The 16716-nt window shown below is 48.6% G+C and overlaps 1 protein-coding gene across 3 annotated transcripts in view; it reads right to left on the bottom strand.

Annotated features, from left to right (window-relative positions):
• Positions 1 to 16259, bottom strand: part of MYBL2 (MYB proto-oncogene like 2) — a 36524-nt gene extending 20265 nt beyond the window's left edge. The window contains exons 1-6 of one of the 3 annotated variants that reach the window (XM_047853218.1): positions 16016 to 16259; positions 12505 to 12598; positions 8191 to 8262; positions 7250 to 7342; positions 6827 to 7047; positions 3830 to 3992 (exon numbers count right to left, since the gene is read on the bottom strand). In XM_047853218.1, coding sequence (XP_047709174.1) covers positions 3830 to 3992; positions 6827 to 7047; positions 7250 to 7342; positions 8191 to 8262; positions 12505 to 12598; positions 16016 to 16035 — 663 coding nt within the window. In that variant the 5' untranslated portion in view covers positions 16036 to 16259. Of the gene's footprint in view, positions 1 to 3829; positions 3993 to 6826; positions 7048 to 7249; positions 7343 to 7429; positions 7499 to 8190; positions 8263 to 12504; positions 12599 to 16015 lie in introns of those variants that run through there. The other 2 variants (XM_047853217.1, XM_047853220.1) reach the window with 2 other exon arrangements.
• Between the last annotated feature and the right edge of the window lie 457 nt (positions 16260 to 16716).

The raw sequence follows: 16716 nt of genomic DNA on the forward strand, positions 1-16716 counted from the left end.
GACATAGTCCTATACACACATTAATAGGCAAACCTTTTCTGGCAGATAATCTAGCAAAATATATTAGAAGTTTTTCAAGAATGTGTCTCAACCCATCTCTAGGAATTTCTAAAATAATTGAGCACATGAGCAGTGATTTTAGCTACAAGGATGGTCATTAAAGTTTTGTTTCTAATTTTAAAAATTAGATATAACCATAATTAAATAAACAGCACAACAGAACCATGAAAATGATGGAGATGACCTCCGGTACTCAGGGTCATGATCTGGGCTCATTCTGGCCCAGCATGACCAGTGCTCCAGACACAAGACACAAAGTGCCAGGGGCAAAAACCTAGCCAATAAACAGACTTTCAACCAGGTAGGATTTTCAGAGACTGAGGAAGGTCTATCCACTTCCCCTACCCTGAAAGGCAGCCTGGTGTGTGCTGATGCCTGTTTTCTCTTTGTGGGAACATATGCCTCTCCAATAAGAAGTAAAAGGCTTGAAAACATATTACTTAGTTTATGAATATTACTTAGATACACCAGAAAGTGTGAGTAACCTCCTCCGGTTAGGGGTGTGTGAGGAGTCGAGACTGGAAGTTGATTTACTTTTCATTCTGTATCTTTCTCTACTGTTACTCCATATGAGCATTTGTACCAGGAAATTAAGCGATATTCTCTCTCTCAAGTTGAAAAATCAAGAGACAGAAGCAAAAACATTATGTAATGCTCCAGTAGGGCATTGTAGAACTGGAGCGGTACACAGTTCTACCTAACGGGAAGGAAAAGGGAAGGGGGAGCGGTAAGAAAGACAGAAAGACGGAAGGAAGGAAGGAAGGAAGGAAGGAAGGAAGGAAAGAAAGAAAGAAAGAAAGAAAGAAAGAAAGAAAGAAAGAAAGAAAGAAAGAAAGAAAGAAAGAAAGATTGATTGATTATTCACGGGGCACCTGGGTGACTCAGTGGGTTAAGTGTACGACTCTTGATTTCGATTCAGGTCACAATCTCACAGTTGTGAGATCAAGCTCATGTTAGGACCTGAGTCAGGCCTTACACTGAGCATGGCACCTGCTTAAAATTCTCTCTCCCTCTCCCTCTGGCCCTCCACCACTCATGCTCTCCTCTCTAAAAAAAAAAGGATTATTCACTCGTTCACCATCACAGAAGAAACTAGAACAGAGTACAGAGCGTTACCTACCACATACTCAGCATTGTCGAATCTCCATTCTTTGACACATTTGTTTCAAAATTTTTTAAGTTTATTTTTTTTGTGTATGTAATCTCTAAATGTGTATAATCTCTATATACAACGTGGGGCTTGAACTCACAGCCTTGAGATCAAGAGTCACATGCTCTTCAGGCTGAGTCAGTCAGGTGCCCCAAATCTTTATTTTTCAAGAATAAATCATTAGAGGGGCACTTGGGTAGCTCAGCTGGTTAAGTGTCCAACTTCGGCTCAGGTCATGATCTCATGGTTTTTGAGTTCAAGCCCCGCCAACAGGCTCTGTGCTGACAGCTCAGAGCCTGGAGCCTGCTTCAGATTTTTTGTCTCCCTCCTTCTCTGACCCTTCCCCAACCTCACGGACACGCACTTTCTCTCTCAAAAATATAAACATTTTTTAAAAATAATAAAATAAATAAATCATTAGAGGGACACCTGGGTGGCTCAGTCAGTTAAGCATCTGACTTTTGATTTTGGTTCAGGTCATGATCTCATGGTTTGTGAGTTCGAGCCCCAAATGGGGCTCTGCATGGACAGTGCAGGGCCTGCTTGGGATTCTGTCTCTCTCTCTCTCAAAAATAAATAAATACACATTTTTAAAAGGGGAGAAAACAAATACATAAAAGGGAAAAAAAGAATAAATCATTAGAGACATAGCTTAAAAACATCAATAAAGTTTGCTCCAGAATGCAGTTTAGGATGTAAACATCTGCACACTGGTTACATTTCTACAATTGCATATGTAATATATTTGTGCGCTGACAGCATAGAGCCTGCTTGGGATTTTTTGTCTCCCTTGCTCTCTGTCCCTCCTCCAATCACTCTCCCTCAAAAATAAATAAACTTAAAAAAATTAGGAAAGATGGGAATGTAAGCTGGTGTAGCCACTCTGGAAAACAGTATGGAGGTTCCTCAAAAAACTAAAAATAGAACTACCTTACGACCCAGCAATTGCACTAGTAGGCATTTATCCACAGGATACAGGTGTGCTGTTTCGAAGGGACACATGCACCCCCATGTTTATAGCAGCACTATCAACAATAGCCAAAGTATGGAAAGAGCCCAAATGTCCATCAATGGATGAGTGGATAAAGATGATGTAGTGTGTGTGTGTGTGTGTATATATATATCAACAATATATCAACAGCACTATCAACAATAGCCAAAGTATGGAAAGAGCCCAAATGTCCATCAATGGATGAGTGGATAAAGATGATGTAGTGTGTGTGTGTATATATATATATACACACACACACACACACATATATACATACACACACACACACACACACACACACACACACACACACACACAATGGAGTACTACTTGGCAATCAAAATGAATGAAATATTGCCATTCGCAACTACATGGATAGAACCGGAGGGTATTATGCTAAGTGAAATTAAAGAAAGACAAAAATCATATGACTTCACTCATATGAGGACTTTAAGAGACAAAACAGAGGAACATAAGGGAAGGGAAACAAAAATAATATAAAAACAGGGAGGGGGACAAAACAGAAGAGACTCATAAATATGGAAAACAAAATGAGGGTTGCTGGAGGGGTTGTGGCAGGGGGTGGGGGCTAAATGGGTCAGGGGCACTAAGGAATCTACTCCTGAAATCATTGTTGCACTATATGGTAACTCATTTGGATGTAAATTTTAAAAAATTAAAAATAAAATTAAAAAAAAAAGAAAAAAATATTAGAAAAGAGAAAGTAAAACTTAAAAAAAAGAACTGCACGGGGTTGCCTGGTTGGCTCAGTCGGTTAAGCGTCTGACTTGGGCTCAAGTCATGATCTCATGGTTTGTGGGTTCGAGCCCCACATCAGTCTCCACACGGGTGGTGTGAGGTCTGCTTGGGAGTCTCTCTGCTCCTTCCTCACTTTCATGCTCTAATAAATAAATAAACTTAAAAATAAAAAATAAAATAAAAAAAGAACTGTACACTAAACACAGATTTTACTGTATGCGAATTATACCTCAATAAATCTGATTTTTATTTTTTTATTTTTTTTTTTATTTTTTATTTTTCAACGTTTATTTATTTTTGGGACAGAGAGAGACAGAGCATGAACGGGGGAGGGGCAGAGAGAGAGGGAGACACAGAATCGGAAACAGGCTCCAGGCTCCGAGCCATCAGCCCAGAGCCCGACGCGGGGCTCGAACTCACGGACCGCGAGATCGTGACCTGGCTGAAGTCGGACGCTTAACCGACTGCGCCACCCAGGTGCCCCTAAATCTGATTTTTTAAATTGCAAACATGCTTTTAGTATGAAAAATCTGGAAAGGGCACAAGTAGGAAGGAAGCTGCTGGGGAGGACAGTAGGAGGTTTAGGATCTCTTCAACCCAATCCTCCATTTCATATGTCAGCTTGTTCTGTCGTAATTCACCTGCGTACAAATAGGTGTCAGGTATGCACAGAATTATGGGACAAGGGAAGGCCTTGATGAGAGGCGTAGCCCACATGAGATCCCGTGGTAGGAGCTAATGGACAGCTGTGGCTAAGTAAGATGGAAAGGAAAGAAGAGGCGTTAAATGAGATGGTCTTGGAGGAATATGCCACCTGACAAACCCAGAGCCAAGCCCTGCGGCTGAGTGGCCTCAGGCCGCTGTCTCACCTGGTCTTCCACGGGGCGGGCACTCTGGCAGCCGTCCTTGTCCTCAAGCTCCAGCAGCAAGTACACAGGGGGCTTGCAGTCTTTGGACTCACTCAGGAAGCCACCCGTGTCCACCTTCCTTTTGATGGTGGAGTTCCAGTGATTCTTCACAGCATTGTCTGTCCTGCAGGGGCCAACAGGGGGCCTTTGAACTCTGCAGGCCATGTGCCACCAGGCATGTCACTAACCTGAGTTCCCACTTCGGTAAACAAGCGTTCAGCCTAATGACTCTGAGGTCTCTTAGCTCTAAGATAAAATTACATGTGTTTCTAGCCGTCAACAATTTACAGATTTCCACTAACCTCAACAAAATAAGCAAAGGTTTTATTGGGCCTATGGGAAAATCACACCACTGAAATATTTCTGAAGCTCTCATTCCCTTCTCTGTGCACCTTGCACCTGTAGAAACTAGAAACAAACCCCTGGTTGCTGACCTCCGCTTTGAGGCTCACAGTGACCTTGAATACAAGCCCTGGTTCACCTCCCAGACTACAAAATGGCCACAGAGGGCAGAGCTAAATGACACAGAGGGTCTAACACGGGTCATCTGAATTTCAGCTACTTTCTCTGGAGAATCAGGAGACTACTTCACACTCCACCACTTAGTGAAGACTACACGAGGACACACATACGTAATAGTAGAAAGCACAGAGCAGCACAATGCTACAGAAGCACAGAGTAATACAGGAATATACAGAGCCACCCAGGTGGCTCAGTCGGTTAAGTGTCCAACTTTGGCTCAGGTCATGATCTCACAGTTCGTAGGTTCTAGCCCTACATCGGGCTCTGTGCTGACAGCTCAGAGCCTAGAGCCTGCTTCAGAGTCTGTGTCTCCCTCTCTCTCTGCTCCTCCCCCACTTACACTCTGTCCCTCTCTCAGAAATATACAAACATGAAAAAAAAAAAAAGGGCAGTATGGAAGTATGGGAATTACAGTGACACAAGGGCAGATTGGTATAGAAAGAATAGCAGAGCAGTAGAAAAGTGCATGTGGCACAGAAATCTAGAACAGTACAGCAGACAAAGTGTAATAAAGCATGCGGTAGTTTAGAAGTATGGAGTAGCACAGGACTATGGTAGCATCCAGCAGAAAAGCAGGAAGCAGCACGTGGCAGCAGAGTAGTAGAGCACAGGGCAGTACAGCAGTAGATACGTATAAAATAGTATCGCAGGAGAGAAGCCCACAGCAGTACAGATGCAGCAGTGCATGGCAGTAGATCAGTACAGAAGCACAGAATACAAGAGCACTACAGAAGCGCACACGGGGTGGCGCCATGCAGAGGTACTGGGTGATACAGCACCACGGGAGCCCCCCGCAGTGCAGCCGCAGTACAGAAGCACGGACTAGAGCAGCACCACGGAAGCCCCCAGCAGTGCAGTGCTAAGCAGCACGAGGCAGCTCAGCAGTACAGCACATCATAACCAGAATTACAGAAATGCAGGCACATAGTAGGCACTTCCTTCCTCAGAGGTCCAAGCAGAGTGCTCTTCTAACTGCTAACAGTTAGCTCTTCCCCTGAATTGTGCACAGACACGAACAGCCGGACTGAACAACCAGTCAAAGAGGGGGGCCTGGGGGGCCTGGGTGGCTCAGTCAGTTGAGCGTCCGACTTTGGCTCAGGTCATGATCTCACGGTCCATGAGTTCGAGCCCCGCGTTGGACTCTGTGCTGACAGCTCAGAGCCTGGAACCTGCTTCAGATTCCGTGTCTCCCTCTTTCTCTGCCCCTCCCACACTCATGTTCTGTCTCTCTCTGTCAAAAATAAATAAACATCAAAAAAAACCAACACTTTTTTTTTAAAAAAAAGAGGAGGGTCTGTATCTCCAAACACTCCCACTGAGGCTGTCAGGACAGAGCACTGACCACACAGGGGTGTGGGCGCTAAGGGGAGGTCGCTGGGGAAACGAACACAGTCTGGAAAGAGAGAAACCTTCTCTGAGAAAATAACATCCCCCACCAGGGACTGAAGAAGACTGTGTTGGCTATACAAGGGGCACACGCTGAGTGTGTTCCAGGACGACATAGGACCACAAGGAGCTCCTCAGAAGGAGCTTGCCATGGCTGCAGGGCTGAAAGGAGGGCAGAGCGGCTACAGCCCAACAGGTAAGGCAGGGTGACAGTGCATCAAGGCCAGGCTGGTGGCATGAGCCAGGACAAGCAGGCCACACTGGGAAAGAGACCCGGTCTTCAACCCAAGTGTTAGAAGCATCAGAAGAGTAACACACTGGGTTTGAATTTTGAAACTAGACCATTCCAGACTTCAGGGGAAATACACCATCTGGCATTTTATCTTCTCTCCTTCCCAGGACCACAATGCTGTAACAGACAAAGGATTAAGAACTGAATATGGGGGAAATGCACAAGGACACAGAGACCAGGATAGAACACAGCTGCAAATAAGAGATTTTTCTGTTTCCAGAAGACGGAAAGCAGTTAGGGGATCAATAAGCAACTTAGGAGACTGGGAGTTGACCCTGGAGGAAGATTCTGGCAAGAATGGAGCCAAGTCTTCCCAATGCTTCCCCAGAAACCCAAGAGCCTCTTGAAGGGATCAGGTCCAGCGAGGAATAGAAAACTGAGCAGTGATTCTGACATCTAGGTCCTGGTCCTGACCACACAGGCAGGAAGAGAGAGGTTTATTCTCTAGAAAAAAGACCTCAAAACCCTGGCAGAGGGCAGGGATGGTGCACAGAGCTCCAACAGGGACCAAATGAGAAATGTGTACACAGAATGGAAGGTCCCCAGGCTCCTTCTCCCTGCCCTATTCCAGAACTGTCTACAGCCAGGCCCGGGCACCCCCCGGCAAGAATCTGAAGAATTAATTCATTTCTGGGAAAAGTGAACAACCACAGAATAATCAGACTGGCTCTTGGTACATCCCCCCAAAAGGCCAGAGGACGCCTTCCCTTCCCAGGAACATCCCTGCCTGCTCTGGCCCCCGGCCCCCAACGGCTCACCTCCCCGGCAGCATCTTGGCGATCTCGGCCCAGCGGTTGCCCAGCACCTTGTGGGCCTCACAGATGATGCGGTCCTCCTCCTCAGTCCAGCAGGACTTCTTCACCTCAGGGTTGAGGTGGTTGTGCCAGCGCTCACGGCACTGCTTCCCCAGCCGGCCCTTTAGGTGCTTGGCGATCAGCGTCCACTGCTTTGTGCCATACTTCTTGACCAGCTCGATGACCTTGGAAAAGTCTCCTGTGAAGTCAGGGAGACATGGCCCTCCCTCACGCCCACCACAGCACCTTCCCTCCATGTGAGCCTCACCTTACCATGGCCCTGAGAGGGGCCAGTCAGACACCCCAGCCGACCCCCAGGACAGACTCATCATCCCTTGATCCTCTGGTGAAGGCCCACTGTGTGCAAGGCACTGTCCCGATAGTTACCTTTTGGTCCTCCTCTTTGGTCCATGGCCCCTTGACCAGGTCTGGATTCAAGACCCTCAGCCACCGGTACTGGCATTGCTGGTCAGTGCGGTTCTGGGAAGAGAACAGGAACCTGTGAGGGTTCCTAGGACAGCAGCCTTGGACCCTGGCTGAGCACTGGGTTTAAGGGGCCATGCCTACCTCAGACAGGTTCTGTCTTGTTCCCTTCACCCACCATTCACTGCACTCCCCCATGCCACACACAGGGTTTCCCTGTACAAAGTTACCTCCCATCCCCCAACACAAGGAGCCTGCCATCATGAGCCATAAATTCCAATAGAAGCTGGTGGTATATGCCAGGGGTTTTGCTTCTGAGAAAGCATTAGTCCCCTAAAGGTTTTAGACCTCATGGAAGTAGAGAAGGCGAGGACTGGGGTAGAAAGGCTCTGCTGACTTGGTCTGTGAGCTGCCAAGTAACTCAGGAAATAAGCCACACAGTAGCTCCTGCCACATCCCCTGCCTATGACACCTGCAGTCTTAGGGGTGGGGATATGGGGGACCCGCATCCCCAGGAGGTTCTAGCTGTTTGCGGGGGGAGATGCTCGCCAGGAAGCCTGACGAAAGTATCACTTCCCTTCAGTTTCAGTCTCACTGTTGAGACTTTGTACTTCTTGAATGAAGAAATGCAAATGTGCCACTGGTCACATACTGCAGACCACAGAGAGCCTAAAGACCATCAGGCCTGCAAAGGCTGCTGTGTGGAGATGCTTATGACAGGGGCTCTCAAATTCTGGCTTGGGAAGAAAGGGTCTAGAAAGCTTGTTTTATTTTATAGGGGGAGCAGGGGTAGCTTGGTAAGAACTACCCTCTTCTCCTTGACAGAAAGTCTGTCCCAGGCACACTGTCTGGTCACCCAGAACCCTTATCTCTGACGGAGGGGGCCATCGAGGGGCTGCACTCACAGGAAAGTGGCTGGCCAGGAACTTCCAGTCTTGTTGTCCGAACTGCCTTACCAGGGTCCTCAGCTGCTCATCCTGCCAACGCCAGAAAGAGAAGGCTCAGCTTGTACACGTGCAGAAAGCAGCCGTTCATGATGGAGGCAGCCTAAAGGCCAGTCACGTAGGGAGTGCCAACGTTGTGCCAGGTATACAGACACAGCAACAGGCAGCAACAGAGCTGCCTGACCTTGTGGGAATTACAGTCCAGAGGGAGCTAATCAAAGGCTCTCACAAACAAAAGTAAAGCCACCCTGTGGCTGGCTCGGGGCCAATGGACAGGTACAGGGTGACTGCCTTTTGAGGGAGACCAAGGGACAGGCTCAAAGGAAGTCTAATGCAGATAGGATGCAGGAAGCAAGTGAGAGGGGCATGCAAAATGATTCTGGGGGGCACAACAGGGGCCGGACCCACACGAGATCGATTTGAGCCTCTGTGTCACACAAAGCCACCGATGTATTTGAGCAGTCTGATGTGCTTATTATGAAGTTTACCTCGGCAGCTTCAGGGAAAGGGGTTGTAAGAGGGCAGAATGGAGGAAGGGAGGCCATTAGAGGCCCCCAGGCCAGAGATGACAGCAATGCGGCACTAGAGATGGGGAATCTTGGGCAGAACCACAGGTAGTTAGAAGGCAGACAGTAGATGTTAAAATAGTCTCCTGAAAATACACTACTGACTCTCCCAACATGAAATCTCAGGATCATGATGATGCATGAGAAAAGCCAGATATAAGAGAGTACACACTGCATGATTCTATGCATATGACATTTTGGAAAATGTCAACTAATCTAAAGGTAGTCAGTGGTTGTCTGAGATCAGAGGGGAGCAAGGAATGTTTAGAAGTTAATGGAAATGTTCTATAATGTGATGGTGCAGGCAGTTTCACAGTAATACATCTGTTGAAATTCACTGAATTGTACCTTAAATGGTTGCAGTTCAGTATGGAAAGTATTCCTCAAATTATTTTTTGTATTTTATACACATATGTATAAAGAAAATATGGTATAGGGGCGCCTGGATGGCTCAGTCGGCTGAGTGTACAACTTCAGCTCAGGTCATGATCTCGCAGTCCATGAGTTCGAGCCCTGTGTCCAGCCCTGTGCTGACGCTCAGAGCCTGGAGCCTGCTTTGGATTCTATGTCTCCCTCTCTCTCTGCCCCTCCCCCACTCATGCTCTGTCTCTCTCATTCTCAAAAATGAATAAATGTTAAAAAAAAATTTTAAACAAAAAAAGGAAAATATGGTGTATATCCATACAGTGGAATGTTACTCATCCTTAAAACATAAGGAAATTGTGTTAGAAGCTACAACAGAGATGAACGAGGAGGACACAGGTGAAATAAGCCAGTCAGAAAAGGACAAATACTATATGATTCCATTCATGTGAAGTATCTAAAGTAATCAATTCTTGGGGCACCTGGGTGGCTCAGTCGCTTAAGCGTCCAACTTCGGCTCAGGGCAAGATCTCACAGCTTGTAGGTTCAAGCCCCGTGTCAGGCTCTGTGCTGACAGCTCAGAGCCTGAAGCCTGCTTCAGATTCGGTGTCTCCCTCTCTCTCTCTCTACCCCTCCCCTGATCCCTCCCTCTCTCTCTCTCTCTCTCTCTCTCAAAAATAAATAAACACTAAAAAATATATATTTAAAGTAATCAAAATTGGGGTGCCTAGCTGGATCAGTTGGAGGACCATGCAATTCTTGATACCAGGGTCGTTAAGTTCAAGCCCCACACTGGGTATAGAGATCACTTAAATAAATAAATATTTTAAGTAAATAAAATAAGTCAAAATCATAGAAACAAAAAGTAGAAAAATGGTTGCCAAGAGTTGGGGAAAGGGTGAAAGGAATTTGTGTTCAATGGGTATAGAAATTCAATTTTGCGGGGCGCCTGGGTGGCTCAGTCGGTTGAGCGTCTGGCTTCGGCTCAGGTCATGATCTCAGTTTGTGGGTTCGAGCCCCACATCGGGCTCTGTGCTGACAGCTTAGAGCCTGGAGCCTGCTTCTGATTCTGCGTCTCCCTCTCTCTCTGCTCCTCCCCCGCTCATGCTCTATCTCTCTCTCCTTCAAAAATAAATAAAAACATTAAAAAATTTAAAAAAAAAAAGAAGAAGAAATTCAATTTTGCAAGATAAAGAAGTTCTAAAGATCTGTTGCACAATGGGAATATATTTAACACTACTGACCTGTATACTTAAAAATGGCTATGATGATAAAGTTAATGTTCCATGTTTAACACACACATACTCCTGGACAGAAAAAAAAAAGCCACTACAGAAATCCAGACCCTCAAGTGCAATCCAGCACCACCTGGGCAAAGTCCCCAAAAATCCTGTAGCTGAGCCAGCCCCAAACACCCTGCCCTCCTCTGCCACCCAGCCTGGTCAGGCCAACACTCCCCTTCTTCCCATGTCCTCATATCCATCTCTAGCACTGCTGTCCCGACAACTGGCAAGGACACTTTGCTGTTTCACCTCCATCTCCTCCCGGATCCAGGGACCTCCTGCCGCTATCACTTCCATCCTACTGTCCTACTGTCTCCACAGCTGGGCACCAGTCTCCAGGCCCCAGATTGCCCCCTAATCTCTTATCCATCCTACACACAGATTAGTTCCCCTTAAGCCCAGCTATGTTCAGGTCACTCCTCTGCTTTAAAAACCTTCAATGGCTCCACCTTGCTAGCTCAACAATCCTACACACTGAGCCTGACATTCAAGGCCTTTCAGGATTTGGCCTCAGTCAATCTTTTCGTCCTTATCTTTCATCCATTCAATCCATTCCATTCAAGGACTCTTCCCTTTAGCCAAACCAGGGCCCCTCTTCCTCCCTTTCTCCACCTATAGCCCATTTCCTATTCTTACATACCCATCGCTTTGTACTCTTCCCTGACTTGATTTCCAAATCCTTATCCATGAAACTTTCCCTGAGCTCTTCAGGCAACATTAACCTCTCCTAAAGGTATTTCAACAATTACCCCTCCTACATACTAGGAGCCTTAGCACGGGAAGGAGAGATACAACAGTGAGCACACACTGATCCTGCCAGCACCAGGGATCACCAAAGCACATCCACAGGCCCATGCAGTCTTCTCTCTCCACCTCCAGCGGAGAGCGGTTCTGGGCTGGGGGCCCCAATTTATTTGTTCTTCTAGGCCTACAAGAGCTGAATATAGCTCCTGACCCACAGTGGGATGAAGAGAAAAGGCTGGCTTAGCGCTCCTCTGAAGAAACATGATGTTAAAAGGTTTTACAACTCATACACAAAGCTGGGGGGGAGTGGGGAGCCCTAAATTAAACATACCTAGGAAAAAGGAGGCAGAATAAAAAGATAAGGCCAGCAGGAGTCTAGGATGGAACAGGAGACTAGACCTTAGAAAAGGTCTGGCAGTTTCTATGAAACTAAACCTATATCTACTCCAGGACCATACTTAAGTTATCTCCCCTAAAGAAATGAAAATACAATCCTCAAAAAAGATTTAGGCAAGAATCCTCCCAGGAGCTCTATCCACAATAGCCAAAAACTGGAACCAGCCCAAATGCCCATCAACAAGTGAAACATATTGTGGTAGACCCATACAGTGGAATGCTATTCAGTAACAAAAACGAAAAAATTGCTGAATCAAGCAACTATTTTGTTAAGCAAAAGAAGCCAGATAGAAAAGAATACAGCCTTATGATTTCACTTGTAGGACATTCAAGAATAGGCAAAACAACTCAAACTAAGAGACATCACATTAGCCATTGCCTGGAGCCAGGGAAGATGGACCTCAAAGGGGACTTTCTGGGATAATGGAGGTGGTGCTTACTTATGTAAGTAAGTACTTACTTACTTATACATACTTGTCAGAACTGCTGAACTATTCACCATTAAAAGGTGCATTCGATTATATATAAATTATACTTCTGGGAAGTTGATTAACGAAAAAGAGAATCAATTCAGAGCTGGATGTCTGAAGACAATTTTCAAAAATAATAAAGAGGAGGTTGCAGATTTAGCAGCTAAAGGACAAGAAGCACAATTAACGCCCATGATGCAGAACAGGCCGGCTTCCAAGAGAAAGAACAGCAACTGCTGGCCCTGAGGTCTGAGACACATTCTCCTGAGAGTCCTCCACGTGGAGTGCTGAGAAGAGGCATTGTGGAGAACCAGAGGACCCCTCCACCTCTTCCGCCGGCTCTTCATCATACCCAACGGGGCATCAGGCAGACATACCCCAGGCTCAGTTCTCTGACCAGCCCCTCAGCTGCCATCAGCCTCCCTCCTTAAAATGTCCCTCAGTGTCACTCACCTCCTCGTGGGTCCATTTGACCTTGCACTTGCTGTCCCTCTGCTCTGGCACGTCTGAATCTGTATCCTGGTAGTGCAGCTCATCCAGCTCCTCGCTGCAGGGAGAGCAAGCTAAGGGTCAAGGCCATGTGTCACACTGCTGTGTGATGGATGGACAGTGATCTCTAGGTAAAGGCTTGGGGGAGGCAGCCTTTTAGGCTCTACTTTTGATATGTCCACCTCCTCTTTTTTTAATTCTTTAATGAATTAGGATTATGGGCAATTTTTATTTTCTTCTTTATTTTTCTATTTTCACAAACACCCTAATGATTTAAAAAGCTTCAAGAAAAAAAGATTTCACCAAGAATATTATAATATTTGAAACCAGACACCGATTTAATATTTTCTTTTGCACAGGGGCACCTGGGTGGCTCAGTCGGTTAAGTGTCCGACTTCAGCTCAAGTCATGATCTCACAGTTTGTGAGTTCGAGCCCCACGTAGGGCACTGTGCTTACAGCTCAGAGCCTGGAACCTGCTTCGGATTCTGTGTCTCCCTCTCTCTCTGTCCCTCCCCTGCTCGCACTCCATGTCTCCCTCTCTCAAAAATAAACATTTGGGGTGCCTGGGTGGCTCAGTCGGTTGAGTGTCCGGCTTTGGCTTGGGTCATGAACTCATGGTTCGTGAGTTCAAGCCCCGCATGGGGCTCTGTGCTGACAGCTCAGAGCCTGGAGCCTGCTTCGGATTCTGTGCCTCCCTCTCTCTCTGCCCCTCCCCCGCTCATGCTCTGTCTCCTCTCTCTCAAAACTAAATAAACATTCAAAAACATTTTAAACATTAAACATTAAAAAAATTTTTTTAATATTTTCTTTTGGACAGAACTTTTTAAAATTTTATGGATTATTTTAAGGATTAAACCCGATGATATATGCAATCACCAAGTACCAGGATTTCAAGAAATATTGGTTATCTGAGAATAACATTTTAAATACATATCCTCAGTGACTATGTCCATTTTCCAATCCTTGCCTACACACAGGCATGGTTTATGGAAAAGAAAATCAAAGTACAAGCAACCTGGACTTCTGGATGTTCTTATGTTCTAAGAGGTAGTTTTTCAAGTTCCTCCAAAGTCTTCATATTTATCTGGTTTAATGATTACAAAAGTGGAAATCACACTATCCACCTCCAGGAATGCTGGTGCTGGGGGTGAAGGCAGGGTAAGGTTAGTAAGCTCCCAACTCCAGTCAGTAGGACTGCCTCAGGTCATCTGTTAGGCACATTCCTAAGTCAGGTGTCTGTAGGTGGGAAAAGCCATTTCCAAACAACAAAGACAGCACAAGCCTTGTTCCAAAAGGACAAGGACTTCCTTGCATGTCCATCTTCCTTCCCCTTCTAGGAAGAGCTCAGCATCTTCCTAGAGTCACTCTTGTGCTCCCACACGCTGGAAATCCTCCTGTCTCAGAATGAGACTCCCTTTGGGGGTTGCCACCAAAGACCTTAAGAAATGTTTGCTAAGGGAATGACCAAGTCCTCGAATTAATAACTAAACATGAAGTCTACTCGTTGACAAGAAATGTTAAAGTAAATCTTTTCAAAGTAGAAAAAGAAGGAATGGACAATGTCTAAACCCAGGAATACATCGGTCACAGAAGGAGCTAGAATTGAGCCTTGTCCGGTCTTCCCTGACCCCGTTTATGGTGTCTTCCTCCAACACAAAGTAGGAGTCAAAAACTCCACAAGATACTAACAGAATAAAGCTGCCTTTAAAATCAATTGCATCCAGACTTCTAACAGAAACCATCTTTGGTTCTCCAGCACCCAGCTTCTAATAGCAGCTCAGTAAATGTTCCCTCAAGGATGAAACGTGTGGACACTCCCTGGTGCTCCAATACTTTAATGGGGACAAGCAACTCAGCTGGGAGAATTCTGTGAGATAGTATACAAAATTTGCTTCTATCATCAACATGAATGACTACTTCACTAGCATTCCCAGTATCTCCATTTAACAGATGTGGAAATCAAGGCTGATAGGGATTATGCCACTTGCCAAGTCCACGGAGCCAGACTGCACACCTGCATCTTCAAGCCCTCACCCTGCAATGCCAGCTGAAAAAGCAGACACCAAGCCGGTGGTGGCAACCACCTATAGGTCCAACACACCCTTTCTATACCCTTCGATGTTCTGGGCTCTGCTCCAGGCCAGGTGAGTCAGAAGCTGAGCAGGAAGTGGGGGCACTGGTGCAGAGGAGAGTTACATCAATCGGCCAAGAATCGAACTGAGGGGCTGTGGGGTACCAGGACGCAGAAATCACCCCTCACATGGGACAGGAGTCCTCCACTGAGCCCTAAGGGAGCAGTGGCAGAGGACCTGGGGGTTTTCTGGGGCTTCGGTCATTCCCTGGAGTAACAGTTCCAGCACCACCTATCAGGACACGGTCCCACAAGTGCCTGACCAGAAAACTCCTGGGAACTGGAGCTGCCCTGGGAAATGGTGGCCTGAGAGACAGAACCCGTGCCGGCACCCTCACCACTGCCCAGGGATCAGAGGCTTCCTCACTGAGAGGAACTCTGGGGAAGGCCAGCAGTGAGTGTTTCTCTAGTCTACACCCTCCTCGGGAGGGGGCAAACACCATGGGAAGAGGGGGTTAAGGTCAAGGGGGCTGCGCCATTCCAGGGAGGGAATAGGGCAGGCAGGCCCCCTTTGTCCTCGGACTTCCCAGACTGATGAAAAGCCCAGAAGTCAGGCCCCAGGCACACAGGTGTACCACACACGAGGTTCCAGGTCCCACGCTGCCACTTATTCTCTGGGGGAATAAGTAAAATGGAGACCGCAGTTCCTGCTTGGCCCCAGAGCGGTCTTGATACGCATCGGTCTCTCTTCCCCTCACCTTCTACCCCAGCTGCTCCAAACTCCTCATGTGGAAAAGGAACACAGATCTCTGAAACTAAACCGAGCTCCAGCTCGACACCCAGGTTGGGACGGGCGGGAGTGGGGGACACACAAGAGTCCCCTCCCCCCGGCCCTCTTCTCAGGCCGGAGAGAGTTGGGGGTGCTCTGTACTTCCCCTAATGTTAAGAAACGCCCTCCGCCAGAAACGAATCCAAATAGGCTTGAACCAAAAGTCCTCCAGGCTTGGGCTTCCCCCTCGCTGCGACTTGGAGGGAGAAACACATTCCCACCCCAGGGGTCGCCTCCCTCCCCGATAAAGGCCCTAGCAGCTGACACCGCCGTCCCACCCCCACCCCGCAATTAGGCGGGAGACAAAATGACATCATGCAGGGCTTGGCCCGGGTCCCAGGAGCCCCGCCCGCCCCGGCTCCGAGGCCCAGCACGCCCGGGGAGCAGAGCGAGGGGCCCCCAAGAGCCCCCCGGCTTCCCGCGGGCCCCCCTGCCTCGGGCTACCCGGTACGCGGCAATTCCCGGGGAAGCCCCGCCCCGCCCGGAGGGGCCACGGCGAGGGTGGGGGGTGGGGGCAAGAGTCGGGGTGGAAGGGAAGGTGGGGGGAGCCCTCTGCCGCCCTGCTCCGCTCACCCGCGCGTCCGCCGAGACATCCCCCCGGCCCGGGCCGCGCCGCGCTCGCCCGCCCGCCGGCTGAGCCCGGAGCGGGAGCCGGGCCGGGGTCAGGCGCGGCTGTTCGGGCCGCTCCGGGCCCCCGGGCCGTGCTGGGAGCCGTCAGCCTGTACGCAGGTCCCGCCGCCGCTCGCAGGCACTTCGGCCGCCGCCGGCGCGCACAGAAGCACTTTTCTATCTCCCGCCAAGCGCGTCGGCGCCGCCCGGGCCTGGCGCGCGGGCGGGCGGCGTGCGCGGGGCGGAGTCTGAGGGCTGCGCGGGGGTGGAACCGGAGGGGCGGGGGCGGAACCGGAGGGGCGGGAGCAGGGGCGGGGCCTGCGGACGGGGAGCGCCGCACCTCCCAGAGCTCTGAAGCCCCAAGGCCCGGAGCGCGGGTCGGGGAGTGTCCCGCGAGCGTCGGGGTGGGGCCGGGAAGGCCGGGTTTGAGTGCCGCGGGTCTTGGGATTTGCGGTCCTGAACCGGCCGCCATTTGACTGAGGCCGGACCCAGGCCAAATGTGGTGGGTCCCGGGCGGCCCAGGAGTTGCCCATCCAGGAGACTGAGGAAAGGTACTGAGGCATAAGGATGGGAGAGTCAGGCTAGGGAAACAGCCTGTGCAAAACCCTAAGCGCTACTCCCAAGGCGCTCCTCCGTCCCCTCACCCCTACCTAGGCAGGGTCTGT

The sequence above is a fragment of the Prionailurus viverrinus genome, chromosome A3 (assembly GCF_022837055.1).
Source record: "Prionailurus viverrinus isolate Anna chromosome A3, UM_Priviv_1.0, whole genome shotgun sequence".
In the NCBI taxonomy this organism is placed as follows: domain Eukaryota; kingdom Metazoa; phylum Chordata; class Mammalia; order Carnivora; family Felidae; genus Prionailurus; species Prionailurus viverrinus.